Consider the following 18,673-nt stretch of genomic DNA (forward strand, 5'->3'; position numbering starts at 1 on the left):
CATGCGCCGTCCCGCCCGACTCGGCCAATCCGCGGCCGCTTCGCCACCGCCCTCCCCGCGCCCGCCGCGAGCGCCCTCACGCGCCGCAACGTCAGCGCCTTTCGCCCCTTATTTGGAGACTCCCCCGAGAGCCCGGCGGGGCTGATTGGTCGCGGCGCGGCGGCGCGTGCGCGGTCAGGGGCGCAGCCCCGCCCCGTCTCCCCTCAGCCCCTCCGCTCCCTGCGGGCCGCGTCAGGCGTGCGGCGCGCGGGCGCTGGGCGGGCCCGGGCAGGAGCCGCAGCCGCAGCAGCTGCAGCCGGGCGGCCGCGCTCGCCGAGCAGCGGGAGGGCCGCGCCGCTCACCTGTCGGCCCGGGCCGCCGCCGCCCTCTGTCCCCCGCCCGGCCGCCGCCATGGCGGAGACCGAGGAGCGGAGCCTGGACGACTTCTTCGCCAAGCGGGACAAGAAGAAGCGGAAGGAGAAGAGCAGCCGAAGCGCCGCCGCCGCTGCCGCCTCCAGCGCTTCCAACGCCGGCTCCAACGCGGCGGGCGCGGCCGCGGGGACCCCGCGACCGACCGAGGGCGGCGGCTCCGGGGCGGCCGCCGCCTCCAGCGCCGCCGGCGGCTCCTCGGCCAAGGCGGCGAGCAAGGTGCGGGCGGGGAGGCCGCGGGTTCCTGCCGGCAGGGGGCGTCGCCGCCGCCCGGCCATGCGGCGCCCAGGGCCGTGCGGGGCTGGCGGCGCTCCCGGCTCCGCCCCGGGGCTGCCGGGCGGGCGCTGCCGCTGCTTCTGCCGCTGCTGGCGGGGCGGGGGGAGCCTTTGCCGGCAGTCTCGGCCCTGTGGGAGGCGGGAAAGAGGGGCCCCTTCCCGCTCGGCAGCTGCGGTTCAGCCCGCCACTCCCAGCTTTCTGGGTGTTTGCGGCCGGAAGCGGAGGTTTGCGTCAGGTGCCACCTGGGGCTGGGCAGCGTGGCCTGTGGACCTTGCCGATAAGATTCCCCCAGAGTCCGCCGAGCTTTGTGCCTCGCTGCCAAGAAGGGTTTTGCTGCCAGTAGTTTTCTTGGGGTTTTTTTTTTTTTTTTTTTTGTGGTAGCCTATTACAGTGAAACGATGAAAATGCAGGAGAAACTTAAACGTCCGTAGCTGAGTTAGTAGCTCTCAGTTTCTTCCTCTGCCCTTGGCCTTCTAGCCACAACATCAGCACCAAAGCAATGAAATTTAAACCAGAAGTAGTTATAAGAGCTCTAATGCTGTATACTTTAAAATGAATTTTAAGAAATACTCTTCTGTTTCCTGATGTTTTTTAAATTATGGAGCTTGACACGTGCAGTACCTTCATTATATATTTGTCTGCTGTAGACAGGACAGATAGGGCCAAAAAATTACTTGAGCCTTTTATCTCTTTATATCTGGTTGGTTTTTTTTGCCTCTTGGTATTGTTCCTTTGGAGGCTCCAGCACGTAGTAGTCCGAGGAGCAGTTCCGTGTCTTACTGCTACACATCGAATCCTTGTCTATCTCTATGACGTTATACTCTCCGAGTATACAGAGATAGGTTGTAAAAGGGTTCTTGGAAGTTAGATACCTTTTTTCCTTCAGGCTTGCATAGAGGATCCATGATACAAGGATATTTTCTTGCTGTGCTAGATTGATTACTGAAACTAGAAGCAGTTATAAGAGCTCTAATGCTGTATATTTCAAAATTAATTTTAAGAAATACTCTGCTGTTTACTAATATTGTTGGAGCTTGACATGTGCAGTAGATCAAGGTCAGTGGTAATCTTTCAACTGCTCTTCTGCTCACTTGCTTGCAAAATAATATCTGGCTTTGACTGCAGCTGGTACTTGGATTAGAAACAAAAGTCATTAGATGTGAAAGGTATGTTAGCTTGGAAACTGTTATGTTTCCATGGAGATGGGCGTATAAGAAATGTAAAAGATTTTAGAGCTGTAGACTCGTGCTCTTCCAGAAGACTGAATCTTCGGCAGACAGCGCAGTTAACATGAGGTCACTTCCTACTTCTGCTGTTACTCTAAAGCAGGCCAAAGGTTTTGTGCTGGAGGTTGACTGTGTAGAAGATCCCAGCACAGGGCTGTAAAAGCAGCTTTATTCTCAGCTGTTCAGTGGAAACGGGGCTGTGCCTTTGGCAGACCCCGCTCTCAAGGTCTTCCTATTTGGAGTAATATAACTGCATTTCACGTAGAGTGTAGGAATTATGTAGACTACTGATTAGGCTGTGTGTTTCTTAAAGCTGGGACTGGGAACATGGGAGGACTGCTTATCTGTTCTGGTCCATTTTTGGTCTACTTTAATAATCCCAGAATGTCCTAATGACACAGTAGGACAAAATTGACTCCACTTAATGGGTCCCTCTTTCCCCAAACTAAGCTCCCATGTTAAAACACTACAGTGATTCTCTTGAAAGGTACACATACGTTGTGTACTAGGAGTGCTGTGGTTTTGAAGCTGGCCTTTTTACTGTTGTAAAAACATTGCACAGGATAAAAGACTGTAAATGTGTTTGTGAATGTGAAAAAGTCAAATGTGCCATTATTAATCTTTGTCATAAATCCACTGTAAGCTATTCCCAATGTTGTTTTTTGTTTGGCTCATGAAATAGGTGATGGAAAAGTAAATCTAAAGCTTTGTGTGCATTCAAGCTGTCATAAAAGCTTCCTGTTAGTGAAAGGGAGAGGTCTTGCCATTATATTTCCCTGGTCATGACTGCATAGTCCTGTTCCACACTTCGTGTTGTCCCTTGACTTCCTGATGTGTTTTTGCCAAGATGATGTGATTTTCTTTCACTTGAATGACTTTTTGCTGAGGCTTTTCTTAGCTGTTCTAGTTAGTTAAAGTCATCACAGGGGCATCCCAAGTGACACACAATAAGTCAGGGTATGAGGGCATGCAATCCTTTCCCCTCTTGGCAGCAGGGCACACAGTTTGGTTTCTCCTAGAACTGTACCTTCACCCTCAGTTTTCATTGTATTATCTTAGTTACGTTCTTCTTTTCTACTTTGGTTCCAGAGAAGGTGACCACTTACATTTTTCTCTTCTTACAGGAGGAGGATGATTGGAAGGAGTTTGAGCAGAAGGAAGAAATTGATTATAGTGGTCTTAGAGTTCAGTCCATGCAAATAAGGTACTACTTTTTCTTCCTTTTTTTTTTCCACTATAATCATTACCAATGTCAAAAAAGGATAAGTGTTTTCTTCAGAGCTTTTTCCATGGAGTCCGCTTAACGAGAAGTTTGATATGTTTCTGGTAGTACTCAAGTTTGCTGCTGGGTAACTTTAGCTTGACTGGTCTCTGCTGATGTTCTCTTTATTTTCTAAAGCTCTATTCATACTCTAGATTTATCTGTTATACTTGGGGCTCAAGACTCTTCTATTACAGATACTTAACATTCCCCTCTGTAAAGATAGTGAAGTCAGAATTTCTCAGAGGAGTGCAGGATAGTAATTCCCACTGAATCATTTGACCACTGTAAAGATATGACTCAATCTACTCAGCATCTTCAGTTGGGGAGCAAATTCCTGAACCATTGCATTTTTATTTAAAAAAAAACCCCAAAACTACAGTTGGTAAAAGTAGTGTCCCTTGGTAAGATCCCACAGGACTGTTCATATTTTTCATTAGACTTTACCTGTTGTCTGGTCCAAAGTAAATCTACTTATGTGTATCCTGGTTAAGAAAAATGTTTCATCAGGTCAGAAAAGGGTTTTTATGACCTCAGTCGTAGATTGAGAATGTTAGATAATCCTCATTGTCCAGGTATTGATGTTCAAAATAATGTAATCTTAAAATCAGTTTACCTGTAACCAGTGCAATAGATGCTTTCTTCACTGTTTGAGCAGGTCTGACATTTTTTACTGGTTTGTATCACATTTCCCCCACTCTTTCGAGTTAACTAGTCATTTTAGGCCATTTCCATGAATTTGTCCCACAAGCTGTCCATGGCATTGAACTGTCACAGTGGATAATCACTTATCTGATTAGACAACCAGCAGGCTGCAGCTTCACTGACTGCTGGTGCTGTTTGACTGAAAAGCCAGTACTTTGGTTTTCCAGACAAAGGCCAGCATTCCAAATGCTTTTCATGCTGTGGCAGATTCTCAGGCATGTGAAAGTTTCTGCCACAGGATTTTGTAGCCATTCAGTTAGTGGATTCAAGGGAAGAGTGGAGAAGTAAATGGAAGAAAAACCCACTAGAGGTTATAAATTATCCATCGCTGGGGATCTCTTTACTGAAACAAAGATAGAGTGTCTGGTGGGGGTGGGATGCTGCCTGTGCTTGCTCTGTTGTTGTAGTTCAGTCTGTAGACATCTGCTTCTGACTGTCATTTAAAATAGGGTAGTGATGTGTTTAGGCCCTTGGACCACCTTACTGTAATTGTTTCTGTGTTTGGATGAACAGTGAAAGGCCACTTACAGGCACTTTTTCTGTTCTCTGATCATGACTTACACAAAAAGCTTACACAGATCATGATTAGTAGGATTTGGTGTATTATGAACTTCTGTATTCACACTTTGCTGCTGTTCAGATCAGTGTCTTGATTCTTTTCAACAGCCTCACCCTTCACATCTGTACCATTCTACCCCATAGCTTTCTGTAGTAGCTTTCACTAGCAGAATATTTTGGGTTTCTGACTATAACTATGCAAAATAAAATAGTCTAAATAAAATACAGCCAAGCTTTTATACTGGGTTTATCTCTGAAAAAAATGACATTTTTCTCTTGTGTTTTTTTTGGTTGCCTGCTCAAAAAAACCTCTCAATTTGTTTGTAGATTATATCACTATTTCTTCCTCTTGATTAAAGCATTTTGTGGAAGCTGGACTTGCAGACCTTCCTTGCTTTGGCTTCTCATCTCTTCCAAATGCACGACTGTCTTAGTGAGAAAGAAGCCTTTACATTCAAGATAGCGGTTTCTTTGATCACTTAGTTCAACTTGAATTTTTTTTTTTTTTTAGTAGCTTTTTTCCTTCTCAGTTGCTAAGTTATGTAGCATCATGGCAGAAATTGTACGGATGGAATTGTTAGTACAGTGATCACAGGACTAATGTAGTCTGGTTTAATTTTGTATCTTAAGTACAGCAGCCATGAAATCTTGTCTTATGAGGATTGTGTAATCTCTGGCAAATCTTAAACCTCTCTTTGTTAGGTGCTACTCATCATTTATCTCTTATAGTGAAAAAGAAGATGATGAAAGTGAAAAAAGAGAAGAACCTGGTGAAAATTGGGAAGAGACTGGTGGTAGTGGTGTAGACAGATCATCTGGTCCATGGAACAAGTCAGCTCCTCCACCAGCCCCTGTTGTTGAACCAACTGGTAAATTTAACTCAGAACTTGTTTTTTTTTCCAGTCAGAAGTGTATCAGATTGAATTAAGCTGCTCAGTGGGTAGAGCTCAAGGAACAGTTGCTGTTTAGGCACCTTCTAACATAGTAATTGCTTGTTTGGCATGCCAGCCATCAAGGAAGTCTTCCTGTGAAGGGATCTGAGGAACTGAATTGAATTTAAAGTATCTGTCAGATACTTTAAAACACAAGTGGGAGGGTTTTTTGTATTTCTGACTTCAAAGGGGCACGGGGAAGCATCCTGTCTTTGCAGAAAATCCCTCTGCTTTGCAAACTGTGTAATACCTGTTGGAAGCATTTCTGTTGATATAAAAATGCTGCTTTAACACTTCAGTGGATGTTCAGCCAGTATCTGATGTATGTGGCAGTAAGTAGTACACTTTTCAAATCAGTTCTGGAGTACTGAGAACATGGCATTTCAAAATTTATTCTTTTAACTAGGATAGGACTTTAGTTTTTTTTTATTAAATACAGTTTCTTAACATCAGTGGAGATAAACAACTTACTTAGTCATGATCTGAGTTCAGAATATTCTTTTCCACTGAGAAGTTAATTGAAAAATAGCCTGCTCTGTTCTTTCTTGTTCTTTCTTGTTCTTTCTTGTTTATACAGGCAAGGAGATGGAGCTAATTAGCGTTATTTCATCTTAGATTTTTACCTTAAATACAAACTATTTAGACAGTCCTCTCTGCATTTGGAGAGGTGTTTTAAATAAGATCTGGCAACTATATAATTATGTGTTTAAATCAGTTTTAAATGTTTTAAATTGTTGTTAATAAATTGCAAGTGAGGAACATGAAGTCCTCATTAGTAGTTTTGATTCCCCAAACTTTGTGAGGCAATACACTGGAGCCACCTTTCAGTTTTACTGAGTGTAGGATAAGTTAGGTGAAGGTGAGTTCCTGCCTTGTCAAACATTTGCTTCCAAAGCTATAAAGGTGGAAAAACATACTTGTAAGATTCTTTTGATTTTTCCTTTGTGGAGTTTGGCTTGTCTGTTGGTTGTTTTGGGCTTTTTTCACCTATGAATGCAGACTTGTTCTGATGTGTGAATCTTGTTTTACCTAGTTACAGAACCTCCAGAACCAGTGCAGACCGGTGGCGTGTACCGGCCACCCGGTGCCAGGGAGGGTGGGAGGCCACGGAGAGCACAGCAAGGACCACCAGAGATCTACAGTGACACGCAGTTCCCCTCGCTGCAGTCCACTGCCAAGCTCGTAGACAGTCGAAAGTAAGTGCATTCCACTGATAGCCTGAGAGACATTTCTAGCTGCCTAAGTTCTTATTTTGGCTTAGCGCTTAAGACCAAATCTTTCTGTAGAGGAAAGAAGTAACCAAGAGGTCTTAAATGTATTTTCCAACTCTATTCCTGTGAAATAAGTTTCACAGGATGTAGCCCAGTGAGCTAGCCAGTCAAGGCTGCCAATTATTTTATCTTTGATGGCTGAAGGATTTCCCTGAATAATTCTGCTATTGACAGCATCTGGTTCCCCAGCTCTAGCCATGGTGAGGCTCTGTGTTACTTCCTTCATTCAGTAGACAGATCTAGGAAGTCCTGAGCACACAGCCTTCGTGTTAGAGATGTGAAGGTGGTTTAATTGGAGGAGTGGGGTTTAATACAAATATAAATCAATACACTTGCTGTCTGAGCTGTGTTTTACAGTGATAAGCTCCCCAGTTTTGCTGAAGTGCTTTGTATTATGTGGTGCTGAAGACTTGAGTCTCACCCTGTTTTTGAATCCTGATCTTTCCATAACCTTATTCCCAGTAGAAGAGGTGGTTAGGCCAATACCTCATTCACTTGAGGGATTTTGGGTGTTTTTTGTTACTGTTTTTTTCCCCCTGCTTGCGATGTTATTGCTTAATACAACTCTGGGTATTTTTTGGTGCGGCAAAGGAGACATGCTGTCATTGATGCTTTATGGTTTGAATGGTGCAAACTGAACCAAGATGAAATTCTGAATGAGTGTTCTAGAAAGTAACTTCTGCTTTCTAGAACCTACTTTTCATAAATGCACTTTAAATTACTTTGAATATGTTAATTACATTAAATATGTTAATATTGGCATTTAGAATTTAATCTAAACTGTACTGGTATTTCGGAGATAAGGTTTTACAAGATTTGCTTGGGAATGTTTAAGTGTTCTGTTAAACTCTAGATCTTGGTATTTGTTCTGTGTTCATAATGTTTTTGGGATGGGGTGGAAATGGACTAGAAATTCACAATTCACAAGTTAGTGATAAGATATTTACTGATTACATTTATTTTCCCTTAGGGATAAAGAAATGGAGAAGAGCTTTGAAGTAGTAAAATACAAAACTAGAGGTAGGGATGAGGTCTCAAAAAACCAGGCACTTAAACTTCAGCTAGACAACCAGTATGCTGTGCTTGGGGATCAGTAGAGCCGCACACACATTACAATTAAGGAATGCTTTTTTGGTAACCCTTCTACTAAGGTAACTAAACTACAGCTAACAGCTATGATGAACATGCCACCTTATTTCTGCTGGATCTACTGCAGCAAGTGCAGACTACTTTGACATAAGTGATTGGTTCTCCTGCAGTATGGAAGCATAATATGTTGCAACTTCTCCATTGGATATGGGGCAAATTAATGTAAATGATTGAACAAGAGTCATCAGTGTTCTTAAATTGCTCAGAAAAATACCTACAGCCAGTGGTCATTTCAAAATCTTTTTATGTTCAGATACTGAGCCTTCGTAAAGGTTGACTACCTCAGACTTGATGCACTCATTGTGGACACCATGTGGATCACAACTTCTGGAAGAGAAGGTTACAGCTGTTTTAGTGGCCATCTGAAACTTGAAACCAGCTCTACTGGATTCCTGTCAGAAATCCTGCAGAAGTCAGCCATTTGGTTCCAATTTGCTATAACAAAGATTTAAGTGACCTTAATGACAAACCTGTTCGTTCCCCTTCTGAGGAATCCTGTTGTGTGTAGCCATAGCCTACTAGAGACTTCTGGAGCGTCCCATACCACTCATACCATCCAAGTACAACAGAGCTGTAGTTTGTTTACCTTTCTAGAGTGCTGTACGAAGTAACTGCAAAACAAATTAAAACTCATTCAGTATCAGATTTGAGGAATGATGGGTTTGAATGGTTTGTTTGCATTAGCCATTTTCAAAATTGTCTGTTTAAGCATTTTTTTTCTATTATCCACAAAAAAAAAGCCTACCTTGTTTCTGATATCCATTTGCAGTATATTTAAACAATGATAAAGTGTTGTAGTGAAGTAGGGTTTATTTTGGTTTTTGTCATGAAGTTTGTCTTTCTCACCCTAAAGCACTAAGACTTAGAGTTTTGATTTGGCACAGAGGTATCCAGACTCCAACTGCACTCTTCAGAATTTCTCCTTTAAAAATGAGATATGTGGCGGTAGTGATACTAGATGAAAACTATCTTCTGTGGAAAAACAAATTACTTGTTTGTTGAGGAGTGATGCTTACTTGATAAACAGAATAACTTAATATGCAGAGAGAGAACTAAAGCTGGTAAGTCTGATTTGTTTGGCTACTTCTGTGAAGCATGCAGCTCTCTGAGGTAGCAATCCTCCAGGTGTAACTCATAAATGGTGTTCATTCTCAGTCAGAAAGTTTAGTAATGATGGAAGGCAGTGACTTCCTTAAGTTACTTAATTTAGTGGAAGTAGGCAAAATGGCATTGGTACACTAGGAATATAGGACATTGCCTGTAACTGTTTCAGTGAACCAAGCCTGTCAAGTACCAGAAGTGTTCTGCTGTAACTTTTTCTCTTCTTTGAATTTTTACACCAGAAGCAAAATGAAGTATGATAGTGGTGTGCTCCAGTGTTGAGGTTTCTCAGAGTAAATGCCAAAAAATAGACCCAACATCTATAAAGTTGCCAATGGCAAGAAAAACAAGGGAACAAAACAAAGCTTGCTTACATGTGTGGGAGTACTGTGTATGGGCAGAAGATAAGGGTAGTTCAGGAGTCACCCAGTTGGGTTCCCTCTGACTAACTGCTGACTTGCTTTAAATTTACTTCTCTGAGGCCAATGCAGATTTTGCTGTTGACTTCAGTGGGGCTGGGGTTTCACCTGGTTCTTATGTGCACAGACTAAAACTGGCCTTGCCCTTGCAGAGTTAACTGTCTATAAAAATTCTGCTATAAGCTGCTATTAAAGAGAGGGCTCAAGAGACTATTCCTAAAGTTGGAGACTTCATTTGGAAACAAAACCCTGCTGAAAGACTGATATTAATACCTTGGACTCTGAGCCATGTATCTTCCTTGAAAATCCATTGTTGCCAGCAAAACTGTTGTCACAATTTCTGTGGAATTCATGGTAAATGGACATGTCACTTGATGGGGTTGAGATGTGAAGTCTTAAAACACTTTTTCTGATGCTCTAAAGAGATTGAGATCACTAAAGCATGTGGATAGAGTTTTAGTCTCCTGTGTGAAGGGTAGATGAGACAGTCCATTGTACCACCTTTATTTGAGGTTTTTGGGCATGAATTCTGGCAGTTCAAGAAAACCCTGTAAAAGTTTCAAATCAAATAAAATGGAAATATACATGGATGCTGGAGTCTAGTGAATCTTTACGTTTTAGTTTGAGCTCATGACCTTACAATAGCAGAGGAACCAGAGCATTTGGATCTCGTAAGGGATAGGCCATGGAGTGGGCAGGTGTCCTTATGGTCAGGTGGGCTCTAATCCAGAGCTTATAGCAGTGCATATTAATAAAACTTTTATTTATACATACAAGTTTAGTTTGCTACTTGGCACAGTGTCTTCTTACTCCCACCCCATAGGACTGGGTTGAGATGGTGAAATGAGTATAAATGAAGCTTTGATTTGCTTTTCACTTAAAAGTACCTCTGCTAAAGTAAAGAATGGGGATGAAAAACCCAATCTCTGCATGGCTGCTGTCACTGGATTCCCATCAGGTACTGAGAACTAAAGGTGTTACTTTGGGGCCTATTCTCAAGCATATCATTCCAGTTTTTTTCTGGAGGCATAAAGAAAAAGATTGGAAATGCAGCAGATTTCCATACTGCAGAATGTTAAACTGTTTTAAAAGAAATGTTTCTCATGTAAAATATAGCTGCGAGCAGCTATCAAAATGCCAGTTGTCAGTACCTTCCTTGTACCAAGTAATTGTTCTGCATGCCTGAAATTTTGAAAGTCAGTCCTCTGTGGAAGCTCGGTACGCTTTTGACTCTGAAGTCCAACTTTATCTGGTTTGTTGTTGCATCATTTGAGGCCTGCTAAGAATGTCCTTTTCATTCCTTCAAAATGCTCGTTTGAAAGCTTATTCCATAAATGAAGGGTTGACAGTTGTAGAAGTGAGTTCTTGATGCCAGTCAGTATAATGCAGTTGTGTGCCGCTTTCAAGGACACCCTGGCCTGTGACATGCTTTTATGGTGGGTTACTTGTTAATTCCCAATTTAAAGGTTCCGTTTTAATTTCTCTGGCTCACAATAAAACACAGACATAAAGTTAACAGCTTGCTGGTAGAACATTGAAATGTCCAGTGCTTACTGGGAAAAAAACAGTTTGGATTTGTGTTTCTCAATGATACAGTCTGTATTTAAGGATGTTAAAATGCTATAAACTAGGTAATTTTAATAAAGTTGGACTTCCCAAATGCCTGCTGTAGGTATCTGGAATCTGTATTTACTTGAGCTGATGGTAAATGTAGGAGAGAATTAGTTTCGCCTCTCCCCATCTCTCCCAGTTTAGCTGTGTCATGTTTAATCTTATTCACAAATGAAGAGGAATTGACAACTAAAAGTGACTGTCTCCTGTTACTTCAGTTTTGTATTTGTAGCTAGCTTTACCACTCATGTCCACAGTAACTTAGGTGAATTTTTAATGGTACAAATTGTGCTAGAAGCCTGACACCACAGGGAATAGGGCTTTTAGTATTTGACTGCATCTGTCAACTCCTGGAAACTTTCACCACACCATGGCTGAGACCTCTGTGCTGTTCAGGTCAAGTAAACACAATATAAATTTGATGGGGCTGCACATCTTGGACTTCGCTTATCTGAGCTTTTGCAATAGTTGTAGCTTTTTGCTTTTCTAATTTTTGCCTGCTTGAGCAGTTTTAAACTTTGTTGTGGTTTTCTGTCAAGTACCATAACTAAAATGGAGCAGGGATTGATAAGGCTTCATGTGCTTAAATAAGGTTGCTTATTTACGAGCTAATACTATTCTTTCCAGTATTGACATGGTAAGCAATTAATACTTCATTAGCCCAAGAAACTAAATTATACCAAAACCACCTTAAGTACTGTAAAATCTTTATGAATAGCCACAATCCAGGTTTTGTTGCCTGACTGTAACATAGTTCCCAAATTCTCTTTCCCTATTTTTTAATGATAAATAGGGGCTTTTATTTGGCAGTCTGAGAAAGTAATATGTGTATTTAAACTTCAGATACATGAATTAGGTATGTACAAAAGGGAGGAAATCGGACATATATTTGCTGATCAACCCTTCAGAAAAAGTTAAAAAGCTTGTCTATATTGAGGTTAATATGAGAGCCTGCAAGCTCTAGCAGATGGGGGAAGAAATGACAACAGAAAACAGAACTGCGGAGTCTCAAGTCATAACTATTGTGTATCTCAAGTTTGGCTTCTCAAGCATCACGTGTAGTTCTGCCATGTTCTGTTTGAAGTGAAATAGAGCAGGAAGGAAGATTAATAAATAAATAAACTAGGGAAAGTGGAAATGATGCAAATAAAACACAGATGCTGTAAGAAGAGAGGGATTAGGAGGGCTGTTTTCTAAATGATAGTGTTAAGTACATAGCCTGAGGCAGGGAGTGGAGTGTAAGATGTTGGATAGTACAAGTGCTGTGTGGGTGGGCACTGATTGCAAAAGTGACAGATCCATCTGACTGTAAATCAGCAAAACTGTTTAAAGTTCAGTACTTGGGGAAGGCAGCCCATTTTATTTCTTCCTTTCAAAGAATTGGGAAAACCTGTTCACAGAGAAAAGTAGAATTTTGCATTGGTATGTAGCTGTGATCTGTTGCCTTAAGAGAGAACTAAGGACAAATTCTAAGATGATTCAACAGTCATCTTAGGAAATAACTTGTGTATTTAAGAAAATCATTTTTCACTTCTGCATGATTAAAGGCTGAGACATCGTTTCAAATAGGTATGAAGACTTTTTGTGAACTATCTTCCAAATGGTACATATATAATGGGTTTATTTTCAGTTTCTTAGAGTATGTGTTGATACAGCAAGGTTAATGAAGTTCAGTGTTCACTTCAGTGAAGTTCTGCTTAGCCAGAATACAAATACTAAAAACATATCACAGTATTAATGAGTCACCAGGAAAAGCAGTGTGTGTCTGGAATATTGGAATGGAAAGTATCATCAAAAACAACTGTGTGCACTGAAAAGAAGCCAAGCCCATTTTCTAGCAAGAGCATTAGGAAGCATGGGACCAAGAGAGTGGGATTTGGCCTTGGTTTTCTACTGAGCTGCTATGTTCAAGCAATTTAGTTTCACTTTGCCTCAGTTTCCCCAGCTGTACCAAAAAAACCAACAACCTACCTCACAGGGGTGTTGTGAGGCCAAAGCTGTTCTTTGTCAAGGGCTGGGGCTGATGGAAGGTTCTGCAGAGGACTAAAAATCTTTATTAAAAGATCTTTATATTAGCTTTTATTATAGTATTTTAATACTACTTTGGCAAAGGCTTATTTCTATGGAATGTAATATACATCCTATTTAAGTATTATGTAATTAGACTTATTTTAGTCTGTATGGGTAAGGAAAAAGTTCAGGCTGAGCACTCTTAACTGGTACTTCCTCTCTTCGATTTTCTGTGCAACCCAAATGGCATATTAATATGAGGCTCTTTGTTTTTATGTGGAACATATTAAAATCAATATTGCTATGTTTTGTAAACCCCATGACTGAAATAAAATCCTGCTCACAGTTGATAGCCATCTCTTACAATGTGGCTGTTTTAAATTTTGTTCAAATGATGTGAACTGGAAATGTTCACTGCTGCTACTAAGTGGTATTTTGTCATAGGAATGTATTTTTCTTCTCCCCTCCATGTGTAAACACCTTTTTCCTGCTCTTTATTCTTTCCCTTATTTAAGTTAAAGTGACATGGAGATCTTCAGAACTTGTAAAGTCTGGTATTAGGGCACACTCTGGAGGAAGGGAATGAACAAAAGGGAAATAGTTGCCTATGCAGGGATTTTTATGAAATAAACAAAGGGAAGAAGTTACCAAAAAGTAGGGCTGAGTGGGGTAAGCAGAAGGATAGGTAAGAGGAAGGAATAGAGATACAGAGAGGTGATTACCCTATTTATTGTTATCTCCTGTTTTATCAATTAACTGCAGCTGAAGTAACATGAAGTAGTAACTTATGAATATGCCTTTGTCTGCTTTTGCTGGTGATTTCAAGGTTCATTGCTCAGCTTTTACAATGGGGCCTCAAATAGAATCAGAGACCATGATGGTGGCCTACATGCAGACAAATGAGAGCTCCTGGTGGCTACTGGACAGCAATGAGGCCCAGCAGTTACCTTCTCTTACTGACATTTTTATCATTGCAGCACCTCTAAGACAGTTGTCAATGTGCATCAGCAGCGACAGTTTTCTGTCAAAAATTATTGCTGTTAAACTTCAAAAAACTGGCAATTGCTTCAAAGGAAATGCTTAACTAGCTGAATAATAAGCACTGAAGAATAACATGGGACTTTTTGGAATACTTATGGTGATGATGGTAATGACTGATATTAAGGTCCATCTCTTGGTGGGTGGCTTGAAATTACTTCAAAGTATGTACTTGGTATATGGTGAGAAAGAAAATTGCTTTTAATATAGTTGTCATCTGTTCCCCTCTTAACAAATAAATTACCTTAGTCTTATTGTCTTTCCAGCTCCAAGGAGCTGCTTCTACTGTTCTCTAATTTTCCTGCCTGTATTTTTCTCATGTGTCACTTTTTTAAAGGTGCTCATGAAACAGCAGATATTCACTGAGGACCTCTAAGAGAAATAGATGCCGTAATATTTTTCCGTATTGTTCTGTCTTTAATACAGCCTAACATCTTATTCGCTTTCTTGACTGCAACTACACAATGAGCAGATGTCTTCATCAAGCTGCCCATGGTGATGCCTAGATCGTCCCCTTGAAAGATCACAACTAATTCAGACTCATGTCACAGCTACTACCAGAGCATGTATGAGTTGTTAAAAACCTTTCCAGTATTTGTTGCCTTGGTTTTTTCTGTTGACATTCACCTGCCCCTGATTTGCCACATAGAATAACCTGGTAATCACTATCAACCTAATAACTTCTATGGGGATTGGCTTTTGCCATTTGATGTACTGAAGTCTGCAGTTTCCTGTATATAATTCACTATTCTGGTCAGTGAGTAGTATGGCAAGCTCTTACTAATTTTTACTCAATCTGATGTTTTCTGTTCTTTTTCTTGTCTTCTGTCTTCTGTATTGAATTTTCACTCTAGCTCAGTTACAGCAATGAAGTCATTGCATTACATTTGTCTGCTTTATTTCAATTAACTTGGCTACAGAAAACTGTTAAATATTGTCATAAGCTTCCTTTTTTAAATGAAAACAAACCACTTGTTCTGTATCTCTTTCAGAGTATGTACAACCATAGCAAAATGACTCAAACCATGACTCTTGTATCAGCCCAAAACCAGGCTGATACAAGAAAATAAATGTATTGAGAAAAAGGAAAAACATACATGAATCTGGTCTCCCAGGGCTTAACTTCACTGGTTTCAGTAGAGTTATTTCTGTCACAAGGTCAGTTTCATGAAAATTTGATTTGAGGTCATGTCAGTTGGAAGTCTAGGTGTAACAGCCAGAATCAAGTGCCAGTGAACAAACCCCATAGAAACTTGTTTTAAATTTCTGGGTTATTCTCCTCTTTGTGCCAGCAATGAAGAAGATATATTACTAACACTGACCAGCAACCATATGGGCTCAGCTGTGCTTAGTCTAATATACCTGTTGTAGTATTTAACTGGATATTGAAATTGCATTACAATATTTGAGATGAAGCAACACTGGAGGACAAGCTTAGTCTTTGTTGTTTGTTTCATCTCTTCATTCTCATCATCTTGTGCTTTAAAGAGCATAGAGTTGTAAATGATGTTGTCTTTAAGTGCTGACTGCATTTACCAGTCATGTTATGTTTACAAAGGATGTGTCGTAAGGGCTTAAGCCTGTTAGGATGTATAGCCTGGCCCTTGAAAGCTGCTTTACCTCAGTGTCAGACCACCATATCCTAGAGAATAGCTGCCTTTCAGTCCTAATGATGATACCTGGTTGAGAAGAATGTACTTTGGATTTTGCATCCACATAACTGTATCTTACAGCAGTATTCTGTCAAATACCAATTATGGCTGCTGGGAACTGATTAAGTTGGCCAAGGGGAGTTGGGATTTTTTTTACTTTCTGAGGAGGTGTGGTGGAAAGTAGAGCCAATGAATTTGAAAGTTGTTAGACTGCAATTCTTCCTAGCCTCTACCCCACCTGTGGCGGACTCATCTCTGCTGCTACACTCACCAAAGCCCTGTCTTGCCACTGTAGCTCTGTACTGTTACTTACCAACTGCCCAGTAACCTTCAGGACTGACAAGTTCTCTGACCATGCACTGTGTCTCTAATCTGGGAATTAGGTAAAAGGGAAACTGGCTTTGGAAACTGGCATGACAGTGCTTTTTAGGTAATGGGCTCTGTTATTTTTTTTCCTGCAACTCAAAACTCAGCAAAAATCTCTTGATTTGACCTCTCTTTGCCCCAGGGTATTCCCTCCTTATTCTATTCATCTATGTTATTACCATACCAAGGATTTCTTAGTCAGGTGCCTGAATAATTCAACACTTATTTAGGAAACAGCAGGCAAGAACTCCTGAGTCTTGATCATGCTGCATTATTTTTGTCAGGGCTATAGTATCACAAACATTGCAAAATTGCCTAGCAAGTAAATGCGGTCTCGTTGAAGAACTGAAATTTAGAGCCTCAGAGGCTACACAGGAGCCTAATTCCCACTGAGTACAGCAAAAGGGAGGCAGTAGCACTGTTCACAGTACAACACAGCTCACCTATGGGAGGGAGTAGGGTTGCATGACTGGTAATGTTCTAGCTTAAACAAAACCTGGACAGCAGGATCTAGCCTAAAGCATTCTTTTTTTAAAATGAAGATATTACTGAGGGAAGAATAGTAAGAGGAGCTGTCTGTAAGTGAAAAGAAAAAAAAACAATGTGAATTTGTTTTCAGCAATGTACCCGAATGTCTCAGCACCAGACTTAATGTGAAGAAATTAAGATAAAGCCATCTGAGTGCTCAGTGTAGTGCAAAAGAAAGAATTATACTGTCTGGCTGGGAAAATGGTTTGGCTGGGAGCCTACTGAGCACAGCAGAAACTGTTTCAGCAAAGTAGAGTTCAATAGGATCTGTTTCTGAAAACCCCTGTGTGGCCCCCACAGTTAACACAGGAACCTAATGGTGCCTGTATATTTATAAAATTATGTTTATAGTCATAACTTAAGTTCAAAACCTGAACTATATATATTTTTGTCAGTAGATTTTTTTTTATCCTAGTTTACCTATCATGGCTTTTGCATATGACAACATCTAACTGTGCAGTGCACACACCTGTTGTCCTTTTGTCCCATGGTAGAGTAACAGTATTCAAACTCTGTAAAGCACTTTTGTGATGTTTCCTGTGAAGAAAGCTGAAGAAAATAAATTTATCTTAACAGCACCAACTGAATTTATATCTCCCACGTTTGTCTTGCTTTTGTTGTGTTCCCCACTGTGTGACATGGAAGCAGCGTGCTGGATGTTAGGATGACTGGAAGAGCTGCTTTCTGCTCCTGTTCCCTGAGCACTCCCTCACTGTCCTGCCTCCCCCACGGCTTTAAACCAGTGTCCACTAGGGCAGTGTACACTGGAGAACAGGTAATCAGGTTACTGGTTCCACTGCAGGTCGGTCTGTGCCTGATTTTAGCTGCTCCCCCTTCTGTTCTGCCCCCAGGATTCACAGCAGCTGCAAGAACTGTGTGGCTTCAAGACTTCTTGAAAGCTTATACATAAAACCCACTTCCTGGCCCATTTAATATAAAGTGAAAATAGCAACACCACCCTTCCACAGCAGCTTCTGGGGACTGGGAAGAAAAAGTCACAGGAACCTTAGGTCTTGCCTGGTAATACTCACACCTATTTCAAATGCCTGCAATGCAAAGCAGCACTTCAGAGTTAGAACAGTGAAATACACAGTTAATTCAAAATGTGATGTAAGGCATTAACAGCAGCATTATTTTCAGTATGGGGACTTGGAATAAGTTGAAGATGTTTAACATCCACAAATAGCAAAATGCATCAAGCTGTTAGGAACAAAAAAACCAAAGCAGGTGGTAAGACTGTAGTCACTGCAACTCAAAATGGCAGTCTTGTCACAACTAAGCCCCCACTGATAGGGGCACAGATTTCACTTCTTTAGAAGAATCAAATCCCTCACATTCATTCCCAGTCCTTCCTGACACTTCCTTCAGGTCATCCTGACAGCAGGTTGCAGAGCTCACTGACGGAAGATCCTCTGCACTAAAACAGGAAGCAGAAGCATAAAGTACATCCTTGCACATAAAGACAAGCTGTTTTCCCTATTCTCTCTCACCTGGAGGCCCATGGCTTAGGTGTCCTGTCCCTTTCCCCAGCAGCAAAGGGTTAGTTCTGCCCAGCCCAGAGTAATTCTCCAGGTTGCACAGGGCTTAGAGGCTTGTGGCTTAGTCTTGCATCTGCAGCAGATACTGATGTAAAAATTTTCTAGAAAACACTATTCAGCACCTAGAAAATAAACTTAGAATACATGCCTACCCTCAAAACAAAGAAGAGGCAAATTAAAGAGACTTCAGTGTTGCATGTATTTTCCCAGACACCACCACTTGGTCCCATGCAACTGGATGCTGTGCTTTTCTGTTCACACAGGCTATAGCAATTCCAGCTGCTTTAATACAGCTCTTCAGGTTCCATAAGCACACTTTTGCCCACACCAACACAGTGCACTCACATACATGAAGTTAATACAGACCCAGAGCCCACTGTTACTGAAAAGGTCAAACACTTTGTCAAATACTGCAGTTGTCTGACTAAGAACATTTCCAGCTGCCAGAAACTAAATGTGGCTCTGTTCCTGTCACAGACTCCAACAGGGAACATGGTCATGACAAACTTCACCTCTTGGATAACGGAATTGTTTCTGTATTTGCTGGCCAGATTCATTAGCACTCAGGATGGCAGCGCCCCAACAGCACCTGTGATCTATAGAAATAATTTACTACACCCTCCA

At 41.2% G+C, this 18,673-nt stretch overlaps 1 protein-coding gene across 4 annotated transcripts; it reads left to right on the forward strand.

Moving 5' to 3' along the window:
* Positions 1–234: 234 nt before the first annotated feature.
* CDV3 (CDV3 homolog) lies at positions 235–17,098 on the forward strand. Of its 4 annotated transcripts, XM_085051285.1 has the most exons (6): positions 235–627; positions 3,035–3,114; positions 5,164–5,303; positions 6,400–6,562; positions 7,608–7,657; positions 8,040–13,293. In XM_085051285.1, exons 1-6 carry the CDS (start codon positions 391–393, stop codon positions 8,054–8,056), a joined length of 687 nt encoding a protein of 228 aa, XP_084907411.1. In that variant the 5' UTR covers positions 235–390; the 3' UTR covers positions 8,057–13,293. The 4 variants fall into 4 exon arrangements, with proteins under 4 accessions (XP_084907411.1, XP_084907412.1, XP_084907410.1 ...); XM_085051286.1 differs by lacking the exons at positions 7,608–7,657; positions 8,040–13,293 and adding an exon at positions 14,392–17,098; XM_085051284.1 differs by having other exon boundaries at positions 7,608–13,293.
* The last annotated feature ends 1,575 nt before the right edge of the window (positions 17,099–18,673 follow it).

Source organism: Lichenostomus cassidix, chromosome 2 (genome assembly GCF_008360975.1).
Source record: "Lichenostomus cassidix isolate B80296 chromosome 2, HeHo_3.0, whole genome shotgun sequence".
NCBI classification, from domain to species: Eukaryota; Metazoa; Chordata; class Aves; order Passeriformes; family Meliphagidae; genus Lichenostomus; species Lichenostomus cassidix.

Coding starts and splice junctions, on each gene's coding strand:
- CDV3 (XM_085051284.1), top strand. CDS start 391: ATGGCGGAGACCGAGGAGCGGAGCCTGGACGACTTCTTCGCCAAGCGG. Junction 3,115..5,163: donor GTTCAGTCCATGCAAATAAG/GTACTACTTTTT, acceptor TATCTCTTATAG/TGAAAAAGAAGATGATGAAA. Junction 6,563..7,607: donor AAGCTCGTAGACAGTCGAAA/GTAAGTGCATTC, acceptor ATTTTCCCTTAG/GGATAAAGAAATGGAGAAGA.